Source organism: Tamandua tetradactyla, chromosome 4, assembly GCF_023851605.1.
Source record: "Tamandua tetradactyla isolate mTamTet1 chromosome 4, mTamTet1.pri, whole genome shotgun sequence".
NCBI lineage: Eukaryota > Metazoa > Chordata > Mammalia > Pilosa > Myrmecophagidae > Tamandua > Tamandua tetradactyla.
In genome coordinates this window covers 52,922,901-52,936,801 of record NC_135330.1, presented here as the reverse complement: position 1 = coordinate 52,936,801, position 13,901 = coordinate 52,922,901, and the positions used below count along the sequence as shown (strand labels likewise).

The 13,901-nt window shown below is 37.0% G+C and overlaps 1 protein-coding gene across 1 annotated transcript in view; it reads right to left on the bottom strand.

The window, feature by feature from the left end:
- Window positions 1-13,901, bottom strand: part of LOC143680793 (complement factor H-like) — a 133,395-nt gene that overhangs the window by 66,853 nt on the left and 52,641 nt on the right. Inside the window, exons 4-6 of the mRNA XM_077157294.1 lie at window positions 10,958-11,034; window positions 8,832-9,020; window positions 6,542-6,712 (exon numbers count right to left, since the gene is read on the bottom strand). Coding sequence (XP_077013409.1) covers window positions 6,542-6,712; window positions 8,832-9,020; window positions 10,958-11,034 — 437 coding nt within the window. The remainder of the gene's footprint in view (window positions 1-6,541; window positions 6,713-8,831; window positions 9,021-10,957; window positions 11,035-13,901) is intronic.

Sequence of the window (13,901 nt, the reverse complement as noted above, 5' to 3'; positions counted from 1 at the left end):
CTTCCATTAATTTTTCTCCTCCTTTTCCCTTCTCTTCTCCTTCTGGGACTCTCACAACACGTATATTTGTGTGGTTCATATTGTCCTTGAGTTCCCTGATACCCTGTTCAAATTTTTCCATTCTTTTCCCGATAGTTTCTGTTTCTTTTTGGAATTCAGATGTTCCATCCTCCAAATCACTAATTCTATCTTCTGTCTCTTTAAATCTATCATTGTAGGTATCCATTGTTTTTTCCTTCTTTTCTACTTTATCCTTCACTTCCATAAGCTCTGTGATTGGTTTTTTCAGTTTTTCTATTTCTTCTTTTTGTTCAGCCCATGTCTCCTTCATGTCCTCCCTCAATTTATCGATTTCGTTTTTGAAGAAGTTTTCCATTTCTGTTCGTATATTCAGCATTAGTTGTTTCAGCTCCTGTATCTCATTTGAACTATTGGCTTGTTCCTTTGACTGGGCCATATGTTCAATTTTCTGAGCGTGATCCGTTATCTTCTGCTGGCGTCTGGGCATTTAGTCAGATTTCCCTGGGTGTTGGACCCAACAGGTTGAAAGATTTTTCTGTGAAATCTCTGGGTTCTGTTTTTCTTATCCTGCCCAGTAGGTGGCGCTCGTGACACTCGTTTGTCTGTGGGTCCCACCAGTAAAAGGTGCTGTGGGTCCTTTAACTTTGGAAAACTCTTGCCGTGGGTGAGGTTCGCCAGCTGAAGCGGCTTGGAAGAGTGCCAGCCGGCCCGGGGGCCCGAACGCGGGGAAGGTCACTGACCACCACAGCCCGGGAGAGCGCCCAACCGAATTTCCTAGTTGGCCTGGGATGCCAAGCGTGGCGGGAGAGCACCAGCCGCCGCAGCCTGGGAGAGTGCACCGTTCCCAGCCGGACCGGGGAGTCACATGTTTGGAAGGGACCCCCCCAGTCACCGTTCTCCGTGGTCTGGGGATTTCTGACCCAACTCTCTCAGTTGATCCGGGGGTCCTCGTGTAGTGGGGGCGCCAGCCACCGCAGCCCGAGGGGACTGCCTGCCCAATTCTGCCAGCTGGCCTGGGAAGGAGGAAGGGAGGGACTCTGGCCGCTTGCCGTCCCACCCGGGAAAGCCCGCACCCCTCGGCGATCTCACCGGAGGTGGTTCTCCCAGACAGTCAGCCGTTCCAGGATGGGGTACGCTGTGCCTTTGATCTCCATCATGGCTCCGGAAGCTGCTCTGTATCGTCTCCACTCCCCCAGTAGCTGTTCTGGAGGAGGAAAGGTGAAGGTGGCAAGGCTGTCGAGGCCGGTGGCGGAGGAGCCGGTGAAGGCGGAAGAGGGCACGGTGGTGGTTGGAGAGCCACCGGAGCAGGAGGAGAAAGGGAAGGATAAGATGGCGGATGGAGAGCCGCTGGAGCAGAAGGGGGAAGAGGAGGGCTGGCTGGCGGGGGGAGCGCCGCGGGCGGAGAACGGGGGAGAGGAGGACTGGCTGGTGGGGGGAGCACCACGGGAGGAGAAAGAGCTCAATAGGATTTTTAAAAAACTTTTTTGTTGTTATCTAACATACAAAAAAAAGGTGGTGAATCCTAAAGTACGTTTTGATAAGTAGTTATAGAACAGATTTCAAGGTTTGGTGTGGGTTACAGTTCCACAATTTCAAGTCTTTCCTTCCAGCTGCTCCAAAACAGAGGAAACCAAAAGATATATCAATATAATGATTCAGCAGTCATACTCATTTGTTAAATATTATCTTCTATGTTATAACTCTTCCTTCTTCTTTGATCCTTCTCTCAATCTTTAGGGATATTAGGGTTATGCCCATTTAACTTTTTCATGTTGAAAGGGAGTGCCAAAATTATAGGATAAGGTGACGGAACTAGTTGATGTACTTGGAGAGGCTAGCCTTCTGGGTTTCAGGATTTATCTGGTCTAGGAATCATCCGGAAGTTTGAAGTTTCTGGAAAGTAAACTTAGTGCATGGAACTTATGTAGGGTAAATAGGAATGATGTTAGAGTTGGGGTTTGGCAAATAATGGCAATTAGCAATATCTAACTGAATCATGCATAAAAGCAGTCTCCAGAATAGCCTCTCAACTCTATTTGAACTCTATTAGCCACTGAAACCTTATTTTGTTACATTTCTTTTCCCTCTTTTGGTCAAGAGGGCATTGTCAATTCCACAGTGCCAGAACCCAGCTCATCCATAGAAGTCATGTCCTATGTCACTAGATCTTTGAAAATCCTATTCACAGATAAGCCCACACTCAGAGGACTGGGGGTTAGGACCTGCATATGTCTTGTGGAACCCATGATTCAATCTCTAACCCCTTGAGAAAACATAATTCCCTACCCTCATGGTCTCCCTTAAAATAAATGATGCTATTAAAACATTACCAAGGGTGTATACCTCTGTTTAATTTAAGACCATTGTCACAAATGTGTGGGGCCATATATTTTCTTCCATTAGAATCAGCCATTAGGCATTTGAAGCAATACTAATAATTCATGGTTATTGCTACATTATTTGAAACAATAGAAAAACAAATCTGTAGAGGAAAAAGATAGATTTGGATAAAAATAGCTTTTATTTAGTAGATTTTGTTTCTTTAGTCACTCCTACAAATGATTTTTATCAGGTTCCTTTCCCTATTGGACAGAGAAACCAATTTGGTTCCCCCACAACTGACTAGTACAGTTCACACAGGTTCACCTTCAAATGATGAAACCGTAAGTGAGACAGTCAGGAGTCATGACCTGTTGCACCAAATGAAATAGCCAAGAATCATAAAGTTAGCTTATTACTACAACAGAGAATCTGGACCATATCTAACCTTGTTTTTCAGGATCTCTTTTCATACCTTAAATGTCCCTGAGTTTGTTTGGTATTCAAGCTTAGCTGTGAGTCACATATAGTCATGAGTACTCACAAAAACATAGACTCTTGTCCTTTAAATGAACCTTGAGACACTAGAAGCAAAGGCTACCTCCCTCAAAACCAAGATTACAAGGACAAGGAGGCATCAGAAGCAAATTAAATATGAGTGGTCTTTCAATAAGGAAGGTCTAGCCTAAAATCAACTCTAACACATATGGCAACTCTATAATTAACCAATTATACCATGTCAAGTCAAGCTCCACCACTTCCATCCTCACCTCTCCTTTCTCATTCTCATAAAATTTCCTTTAATTCTCAGATCAGGGAAACAGATTTGAGCCTTACCTCCTGTCTCCTTGTCTCCTTACTCCCTGCCAGTCAACCTTGCAATAAACTCTTTGTTTTCAAAATTCCAGTGCCATTATATGGCCCCTGTGCTTATCAGGCAGTGACCCTTTGCTCAGTAGCATTAAAAGGTGCAATTGTGCCCTGAGAGATACAATTCTTTGAGCAAATGAAAGAAAGTTTAAGTATTTTATGTTTGTTTATTTTTTTTTACATTTTGTTTTACTATTTACTTCCAGCAAATCTCAGAGATGGGGGGACAGCAAAAAGAGTTTTGAGTTGCATGATGTTCTAGTTTGCTAGCTGACAGAATGCAATATACCAGAAACAGAATGGCTTTTAAAAAGGGAAATTTAATAAGTTGCTAGTTTATAGTTCTATGGCCGAATAAATGTCCCAACTAAAACAAGTCTATACAAATGTCCAATCTAAGGCATCCAGGGAAGGATACCTTGGTTCAAGAAAGCCACTGAAGTTCAGGGGTTCTCTCTCAAGTGGAAGGACAGATGGTGAGCACAGAGTTTCTCTCTCATCTGGAAAGGCATATGGTGAATATGGTTGGGGTTCCCCTCTCATCTGGAAGGGCACACGGTGAACATGGAGTCATCTGGTAGCTTCTTCTCCTGGCTTTCTGCTTCATGAAGCTCCCTGGGAGGCATTTTCCTTCTTTATCTTCAAAGGTCACTATTTGGTAGACTCTGCTTTGTGTGGTTATGTCATTCTGCTCTCTGAATCTCTCTCCAAAATGTTTCCTCTTTTGTAGGATTCCAGTAAACTAATCAAGAACTATCCAAATGAGTGGAGAAACATCTCTACCTAATCCATTTTAACAACCGCTCTTGATCACTCAAGATCACATCAAGATCACATCAAGATGTGACTCCTTAAGTCACATCTCCAGGAAGATGATCTAATTACAGTTTTAAATGTACAATACTGAATAGGGATTAGAAGAAATGGCTGCCTTTACAAAAATGGGATTAGGATTAAAACATGGCTTTTCTAGGATACATACATCCTTTCAAACTAGCACACATGATTTCTGAGAAAATTTGTTGCAGAAGTTTGGAATGCATCATATGTCAAGAGATACTACCTGGCATTTATGGAAAACAAATGGAACCATTTGTGATACATTCACTGTAGTACAGAGAGTGGAACTTTTTTACTAATTGGTAACATTTCTCCATCTAATAAATGTAAATTTTATTTTAAAAAATGAAGTCTCCATGCAGTAGACCCAGGTTCGATTCCCAATCCATGAACTTTTCTCAAAAAACAAACATATAAGTTAAACAAACAAATAAAACAAGCAAAAATTCAACAAATGGTGCTGCAGTAATGGGATATTCATGGAAAAAGAATGAAATGGGACCCCACAACACAGAATTTTAAAAAAAAGCGTGTTTTAAAAGAGTGTGTGTATTTACTCAAATTGGGGTGAATCTTTTTTTATATTGATCTTTTATAAACTATCTTATAAAAGAGAGTACCCAATTCCAATGGCTCTTTCTGACCTTGTCACCTTAAAGAAAGGAGGACTCAAATGCACACAGACTTGAATTTTAGGTTGTGACTTGTTCTTGTGATTTAGAAATGAAAAAAAAAGAAAGGAAAATTTTGAAATGTGTAGCACGTGTGTGTGTGTGTGTGTGTGAGTGTGTGTGTAAATGAGTGACATGTTCAAAAGAATCAAGTCTAGGAATTGTAATATATCTAGGAGAAATAGATATTTCCCATTATGAAAACAGATATACACTAAGCAAAAGTTTTAATTCAGGAACTATGTCTGAGAAGAAAAATAATTAGGATCATTAGATGACTTCATGAAGAAGTCACGTTACACTGACACATATATACAAGTAAAACTCTCAATACCTAAAGACTTACTTAAATTAAGAGCTAGAATGAGGGTTATGCTCAAATTTATCCTCAACAGATAAAAGGGCTTGATTTCAAATAGGTGCTTAATAAGGTATATTTTGATGATTGGATGATAAATTAACTATCTTATTATTTAAGAGGAACTCTGGAAGTAAAACACATGGTAAAGGTACTATCAGAGGTATGATTTACCCTCCTCTCTTGTTTTGTAACCACAAACACCATGAAAGAATATAGGGGAACCCCACATACCCATGACCTAATGCAGAGCTAATGTGTGTCATCACTCTCCAGTGTTCATTAATTTCTCTCTAAAAATATTTCCTCAACAGTGCCTGAAAGTGGAGGTCACTGAATTGTTCAGGATATGTTTTTGAAGGAGCTGCTTGCAGATTCAAGTATAAAAAAATTAATTATAAAATCAACTAAAAAATTGACTAGTGTTTGTAAAAGAAGATAACCAGTAAAGTAAGATTTAAATAATAAATTATAAATAATATTAATCAAAGTTCAGAAGGACTCTTAAGTGGTCAACTCCTCTTCTCCCCATTGTATGGCAATATCTGTAGAAGTCACCTTTTTTAGAAGGTCACTCAACCTCTTAATTCCATATAAAATAGCACTGTACCTTGCTGCACTCACTGTGGCAGCCCACACTAAATGTTAACTCAGTCCTTTTTATGGATTTTTTTTTGCAGATGTTTCAGACAGTCATTACCATGCTACAACTATATCTTTTTGTTAACCTTCTTATAATAATTCTTAAACTCATCAACTGACTATATTCTCACTTCAAGGCCATGATAATTTGAAACCATCTCTTTTAAAATGTGGAATGCTTCATAGAACACAATATTCTGGATATAACTTTTGTTGGGCAAAGAACACATTTGAGATTAATTCTTTGGCTCTGAATAATATCCTTGTATTACGAAAACTAAGAGAAAACTAAATTTTTCTTTTCCCAGCACCAACATCATTGTTGATATATATTAGACCTGTATTTAATTAAAATCTCCACTTCTTTCATTTAATTTCATTGACACTTGAGGATTTGCTCATCTGATATTAATGGAATGTAATTTTTAAAGCTAAAAACAAGGCTGTAGAGGAGGCATATACTTACTTGAGAATATATATGCCTGGTCATTAGGAGATCTGTTATTGTTTGGGCTCTGATTTAGAGGTGTTTTTAGACAATCAACCAAGTACTTAATTAGGTATTAAGTTTTTCTGATCCTGTTTCTTCTTATCTTCAGAATAGGAGGCTCATAGCAATTGATCTCAGAATGGAGCTTACAAACTTAAAATTCCATGTTTTATTCTTCTGAGATATGTTTACCTTTGCATAGTTGACGCCTATAAAAATTAATACTCCCAGTTCAGAGAAAAAAATAAACTGCTTATTTAAAAAATTATAAGAATTAAAATGCTTTATAAACTATACAACCAGTGAAATAGAGAAGAAATATAACACTACCTTTACATGAAGGTTGTGGAATCCATCCAAATTTAGTGCACACAGTATCTCCTCTTTCACTGTGTTCAAAACCTGGCTTACATTGATATTGAACTCTTTCATTCTCCTTAAAAATGCTCTTATGACTTATAGCAACTCCATTTCTAATTTGTGGTTTCTCACAGGAAATGCCTAAATAATAAAAAGTAAATTTCAAAATGTTAATGATGAAGTGTAGGTCTTTGACCAAGATATAGTCATAAAAACAGAAATTTTGTTTCCACTCGGTAACTGAGCCAGTCAAATAAAAGTTATGTTTTGACTTGCATGCTTGATAAATGATTTACCTGTTGTTTTTAACATTCGTTTTAGAAGGAAGTTAAATTTTGATGAAAACTATGTTGCTAATTGTTTTTGGGTTTGGGAAGCAGTTAGTCTTCTTAAAATAAATAGTAGCCAGTAATACATAGGAAATTGAATATAGATACGGGTTTACTGTGATGAGTACTTTCACTAAGTAAGCTGCAAAAATAATTTATTTTCTACTTATCTATAACAGTGTAGTTATTGACTGGAAACTTTGTTGAAGAAATTAATTAAACTTGTCACAGCACCACTGAAAAGTAATTGACCTGTTTTGGGAGCTTTACCATCAATCCAGTTTGTCTGTCAAAAAAAAAAATATCTAGCCATCCTCTTTGACACTAATTCCATCAAACATTTTTCCCTGGAATTATGACCACAGTAAGTACTTTCCCTGGTCCTGGTTTCCCAATTTCCTAATCCATTTCCTTGCATATAACTTAATGACCTTTCATCATGTTACTTTATTGCTCCACTTATAATCTTTCATTGATTCCCTTATCAGCATGAGCAAAATCCATATTCTTCAAAACAGTGTATGTAGCAACTCAGCACCTTGCTAACCCACCTCTGACTTCTCCTCTACCTGCGTCCTACACTAGGGGCCCTGGGAACAATGAACAGCATCAGCAGAACTTTATGCTCATTGAAGTCTCACTGCACTTACATCTTATGACTCTTGGTATGTGCTTTTCCTTCAATCTAAGAAATCCCCATTTTTCTTTTAAAACTTATTTTAGCCATTTAAGTCATATCACTGAGACATATCATTTAAGACATGATATCAAAATGATTCTTGGCCTTTAAGACATATCATCAGACATTACAGAAGTTTTCACTAACTAAAGCTACCTATTTGTTAGAATATAAGCCCTTTCCATGCACCCCTCGAGTATACTTTATTTGTTATATTGAATATAAATATTAGTTTATCACTATTAATTATAAAAAGGGGCTTTGTTCGAAAGGGTCCCTAAGAAGTACCTGCCTTTGTGGCACTCTACTAAGGAAAAGTAAAGAATTTGAAGATTTTTGAATGAGGTTAAAAAATAGCTATGTCAGGGCAGTGTGATGGTGGCTCAGTGACAGAATTTCTGTCTGCCATGCCAGAGACCCGGGTTCGATCTCCCGTGCCTGCTCATGCAAAAAAAAAAATAGGTATGTCAGAAACTTCTGACAAAGAATCAGTACAATGAAGTATGATTCTAAGTTAAACAATTTGACCATAATGTTTCATTACAAAAGCTAAAGTCATCAGATTGGCCATGATGTGCAAGTCAACCATATTATAATTAAAGAAATCTTGACTTACATTTTACTATAGATTTAACTTTTTAAGCAAACCTTTATTTAGTGGGCTCAATTTAGTTCAGCAAATATTTATTATACTAGTGCAAATTCAAAACAAGTTCACTTAGAAGAGTTTATCCGAAACAGAATGTCATCATGACACATCAATGGAAATAGTTAATAAATGTCACCCTTTTAAAAATAAAAAAAAATCTACTCTGAAAGTCAATATTACAATATTCTATCTTGCAGTACAAATACTTGGCATTCTGCTTCAGCCTATAAGAGCCAATTGCATGGAATGATGGCTAGGAGTTTGGACGAGTATCAGATAACCTAGATTTGGATGTTTTTTTCTGCCATTTTTGCCTTGGTAATCTAGGGCATGTAATTTAACTTTTTTGTACCTCAATTTCTTCAAATGTAAATCAGAGATGATGATAGTACATAAATCATTGAATCATTTTGAAAGGAAAATGAGATGATGCATATAAAGAGATTATATCAATTACAGGGAAATAGTAAGTACTCAAATACTGTTAGCCATTATTAGTATTATGTTTATTTTTTAGAACTGACAATGGAATTAAATGAATATTTTCATAAGAAAAATTTAAATCATTTTTTAAAAATCTAACGAAAAATAAAAGTATCTTACCCACACATTTCGGGTTTTCTTCACTCCAAACACCATCTGCTGTGCAATGTATTTCTTTAGGGCCTTTTAACATGTAGCCTTTATCACACTCAAACTGTACCACATAGCCAAATGAATATTCCTTGTCAGGTTCCAATGAACTGATAAGTTGCCCATTCTCTGGTTCTCTTACTGGTAAACACTTAATAGCTGAAAAAGTAAATATAACTTTTCTAATAGAATCTGAAAACTTTATCATGAAAAATGTACATGCATACATTTTTATATATACCATACAATTATATGTTATATATAACATATAATTATAAGAAAGATAAGATTGGGGGAAATTACTTAATTTTCTTTTAGAAGTATTTGATATACCTAGTTTGCAAGAAAGAGATAAATGCTGTTAAGTAACAAAACAATAGTATATTTATCTTCTGACTTTTTTCTACGGACATAGACAAAGAAAATTATTACTCTGAATACCAGTTCGCATTTTTGTAGCAATAACCAAATATCTTTTAAATACGGTAAATGAGAAATATGTCTTGGCATAATTAAATACAAAATTATAATTTCTTCTCCTGAGTAGTATAATATTTAATTCCTAAAATCATAAAAGTAACTTTTATAAAATCATAAGTAACTTTTATGACTATATTTAATTCAATTGACAAATAGCCCTTAGTTTTTCTTTTTCTCTCACATCAGTTTTTGAAGTCATTTGGGCACTTAATTGGATTTTAGTTAATATTTTCCAATTTCTGTAAGTTTAAGATATTTAAACTTCATTTTACAGTAAATGATCAAGGATGCTTATTAAAATGGAGATTCTAGGATTATATCGAACTTTCTACCACCCCACCACCACCAACACCCCATCCCACCAAACTCTTTCCAGAAATTCTGGATCATAAAATTTGTCTTGACAACCAAGAATTTCAATTTTTAACCAGCACCATGCTGATGATTCCGGTGTAGAGATTCCCTAGAACACCACTGTCATGGTCAGGTTCAGGTGTCAACTTGGCCAAGTGGTGATACCTGTTTGTCTGGTTGGGCAAGTGCTGGCCTGTCTGTTGCAATGAGGACATTTCATAGAATTAGATCATGATCCATCAGCTGCATCCACAGCTGATTCCATTCGTAATCAGCCAAGGGGAGTGTCTTCTGCAATGAGTGATGCTCAATCTAATCACTGGAAGCCTTTTAAGGAGGATTCAGAAGAGACAGGCTCTCTTGCTTCTTTGGCCAGTGAGTCTCTCCTGTGGAATTCATCCAGACCCTCCCTCAGAATCGTCAGCTTCACAGCCTGCCCTGTGGATTTTGGACTCTATGTTCCCGCAGTCACTTGAGACACTTGTATAAATTTTGTATTTGGGGGTGTTCCTGCTGCTTCTGTTTCTCCATAGAACCCTGACTAATACAACCTCTAAGTGAAATATTTATTCCTTTTCTCTCATTTCTGTACATGAAAGGTCTTCCATTCTCTTCTTTTGGTGACAGCATTGTTTGAGGGGCCACACTGAGTAATCATATTTCTTCTCTCTCTTTCTCTATCCACTTACTCCCCACAGTTGGAGTAGAAATGTCTAATTTGAATGGTCTCTTATATCCATGATAGATAGAACTAGATTCCTAGCTCAAAACTTGGAAACAGGATCTACATCCTTTCCACTGTTGCTTTATATATAGGCAAAAGAAACCATGAACACAGTCAGATCCCCCTTGGCAAGAAACGTGGGAAAGATGTGACAATCCTGTCCTCTCCTTCAGCTGTTAACAGAGACCCCTGCATTTGGGTAGTTATTGGTTGAATGTCAAAATTTCATAAAGATGAAATTTTGCTGTCCATTTAATGAACATTGAGTGTATTTCTAGAGTGTGTTTCCAGAAGGAAAGAGAAATGTGTTTTAGATTCCTTAATCTTCAATACTTTGAATATTAGACCTGAACAGGCAGGATTCATATGTGATTATTAAAGCACAAAACTCTCTGCACTATATTAGAAAACATAAAAATAAATAATATGAACAAGAAAAAAGTACTTATAGACTTTATATTTTAATGTCAGAAATTTTGAAAAAACATTTTAGTTATTTTAGGTATTTTAATATATTTGTGAGCTATTTCACATTTACCTTCACATAAAGGAACATCATTAGTCCATCCATCTGCATCACATTCACGAAAATCAACCCCTCCTAATAACTGATACCTGAAAACTCAGAAATAATACAGTGGTGAAATAATGCACACTTATACACAGTTTTAAGTTTAAAATCATCCTGAAAACTCCATTTCAAGAAAAATTAACAGTTTGTACATTTTTTCTTTCCTTCCTGCCTTCTTTTGTTAAATTTCTTTTATTCCCTTTTCCCCACTTCCTTCCTCCATATCTCTCACTCTCTCCCTCCATTGCTCTTTCTCTTCCTTCCTCCCTCTTTCTTCTTCATCTTAAGAAAGCCCTGAGAACTCAGGTGCATCAACTTGGAACAATCATAATCCTTGGTTCAGGACCCAATGTCATTATTGTTTCATGCAGAGAAGTCTTTTTATTTTCTCAAAATTGAGCTGAATATTTAATTACACTAAAAGTAATAAGCTCCAGTTGCATCCACAGCTGATTCCATTTGTAATCAGCCAAGGGGAGTGTCTTCTGCAATGAGTGATGCTCAATCTAATCACTGGAAGCCTTTTAAGGAGGATTCAGAAGAGACAGGCTCTCTTCCTGCTTTGGCCGGTGAGCCTCTCCTGTGGAGTTCATCCAGACCCTCCATCAGAATCGTCGGCTTCACAGCCTGCCCTGTGGATTTTGGACTCTGTGTTCCCACAGTCACTTGAGACACTTTTATAAATTTTATATTTGGGGGTGTTCCTGCTGCTTCTGTTTCCCTAGAGAACCCTGACTAATACAACCTTTAAGTGAAATATTTATTCCCTTCCTCTCATTTCTGAGAGGAAATTAAACATTATGGTAACTGTGGTAGTTAGATTCAGTTGTCAAATTAGCCAGGTGAAGGTACCTAGTTCTGTTGCTGTGAACATGAGCCATTGTATGTGAACCTCATCTATTGCTTATTACATCTGCAGTTGCCTAGGAGGTATACCTGCTGTGATGAATGACGTTTGATTTAATGGGCTGGTGCTTAAATGAGAGAGCTCAATGTAGCACAGCCCAAGAAGGTCAGCATGCCTCAGAGATACAGAAATAAATCACCCTGGGGAAAGTTCTTGAAACGCAGAGACCTGGAGAGAAGGCCAGTAGAGATCACCCTGTGCCTTCCCACATAAGAAAGAACCTCAGTTGAAAGTTAGCTGCCTTTCCTCTGGAGAACTAATGAAATAAATCCCCTTTTCTTAAAAGCCAATCCATCTCTGGTGTGTTGCATTCTGGCAGCTAGCAAACTAGAACAGTAACCAGTACTTAACCACATGTCCCCTTCTCCACCCGATTCTATTCCATACCTCTGCCTCCTGCAATTCATCATTGTGATATTTCTGGACTTTATACTTTGAGCTTTCTGTATAATCAAGCCCAAAGTTCTCAAAGTATGGTTTGTTTTTAACCTTGTTCTCCATCATCCCATCTCTATTCTAGAGATTCTTCTCAGAGTGTGGTCAATCTAGTATGTTTATGATATCCACTTAATGCTAAATTTATCCAATTATAATGAGGCTTCAGGCCTGGCTTTCTAAATTAAAATGCTCGACTTGAATAGTTTCAAAATATATAAGCAGGGCTGGACACTTTAGATCAAAACACAACATCTTTCTGGTTATTAAAGATCAAAATTCAGTTACTGTGGCTGTCTGAAATCAAAAAGTTTTATTCATCCCTCAACTCCAGCCAAAAAGTAATGGGAAAGCAGTTTAGTCATCATTACAGAGATATTTGAAAGAGGACTTTTAATCAACTTACAAATATTATTACATTGATAAAGTCTTCCTTTTTTCTTCAAAAGAAAGTTTTGTTCTGTCTATTTCACAAGTGAAAAAAACCTCTATCCCCTTAAAAAAAAAAAAACCTTCTCTCTTTCTTTAATTTTTGCTGATTTGTTCCAAATTCTCTAAAGGAAGAAATCATTTCAATAGATTAAACTGTAATCACGGAGCTTATATCAAGCATTTACTCTAAGTATCTCATTAAAGTAATTCTCTAGTTCATCTACCAGGCAGGATGCACCTCTGCTCATAGGTAAAGCAAATTTCCTGATTAACCTTCTCTTTCCACACCAGACACCCATCCATTCCCCAAAGATCTTTCAGGAATTCTGTAAAATTCTATACAGAGATTCCCATGATGCATACACATGGAGAGAAAGGAGGAAGAGAAAGAGAGGAGTTCTCATCTCTGCATCTCATCCCTAGTCAGGCAAAATACCAGAAAATTTTTTACTGTCTCCTGAAAACTGCCTGTCCAAAAGATAATGAAACCAAAGAGATCAAATACTCTGATAAATGACTGGCATTAAGCTAAATAAGTATTCAGTAGAGAAAAGATGCATGAGAATGAGAGATCAAAAAGAATACACTGTCAGAAACCATGGACGCATGATTTAGAGCCACTCTTCCAACAGAATCCATAGCTGGACATGAAATTTACATCCTCCCAGATATGACAAAAGTACTTTAAGTCCCAGATAGGATAAAAACACTTTAAAACAGTATAAAATAATTCTGTTCACTGATCCTACATGGTCTGGAGACTTTTATTTCACTAACGAATATCTACTCATATTGGAAGCCTGAGCTAAAGGATGGACACTCTCATGAAGGGCTATAGCCGGCTTTACTTATAATGTAATAAAAAATGAAGGAGGCAAAGATGAGTTAAGCAGATTTTGAATAAGAAGTAAATATGTAGCATTTCTACACCAAATTATAATATGAATTACTGAGATTTAAGAAGTTGAGTAGAAGTATATGAGTTTTGATCCTCTTTGTTAGCTCAAAAGCCGAAGCTTAAGGTGTTAGAATAGCCTTAGTTGGATTGAGAGGGATATTTTAGAAGTGAAGAGAAGAACAAATTGGAATGTTCAGGCCAAGTTAGTCTTAAGTGATTTGGTTATGTTTATTAAAGTC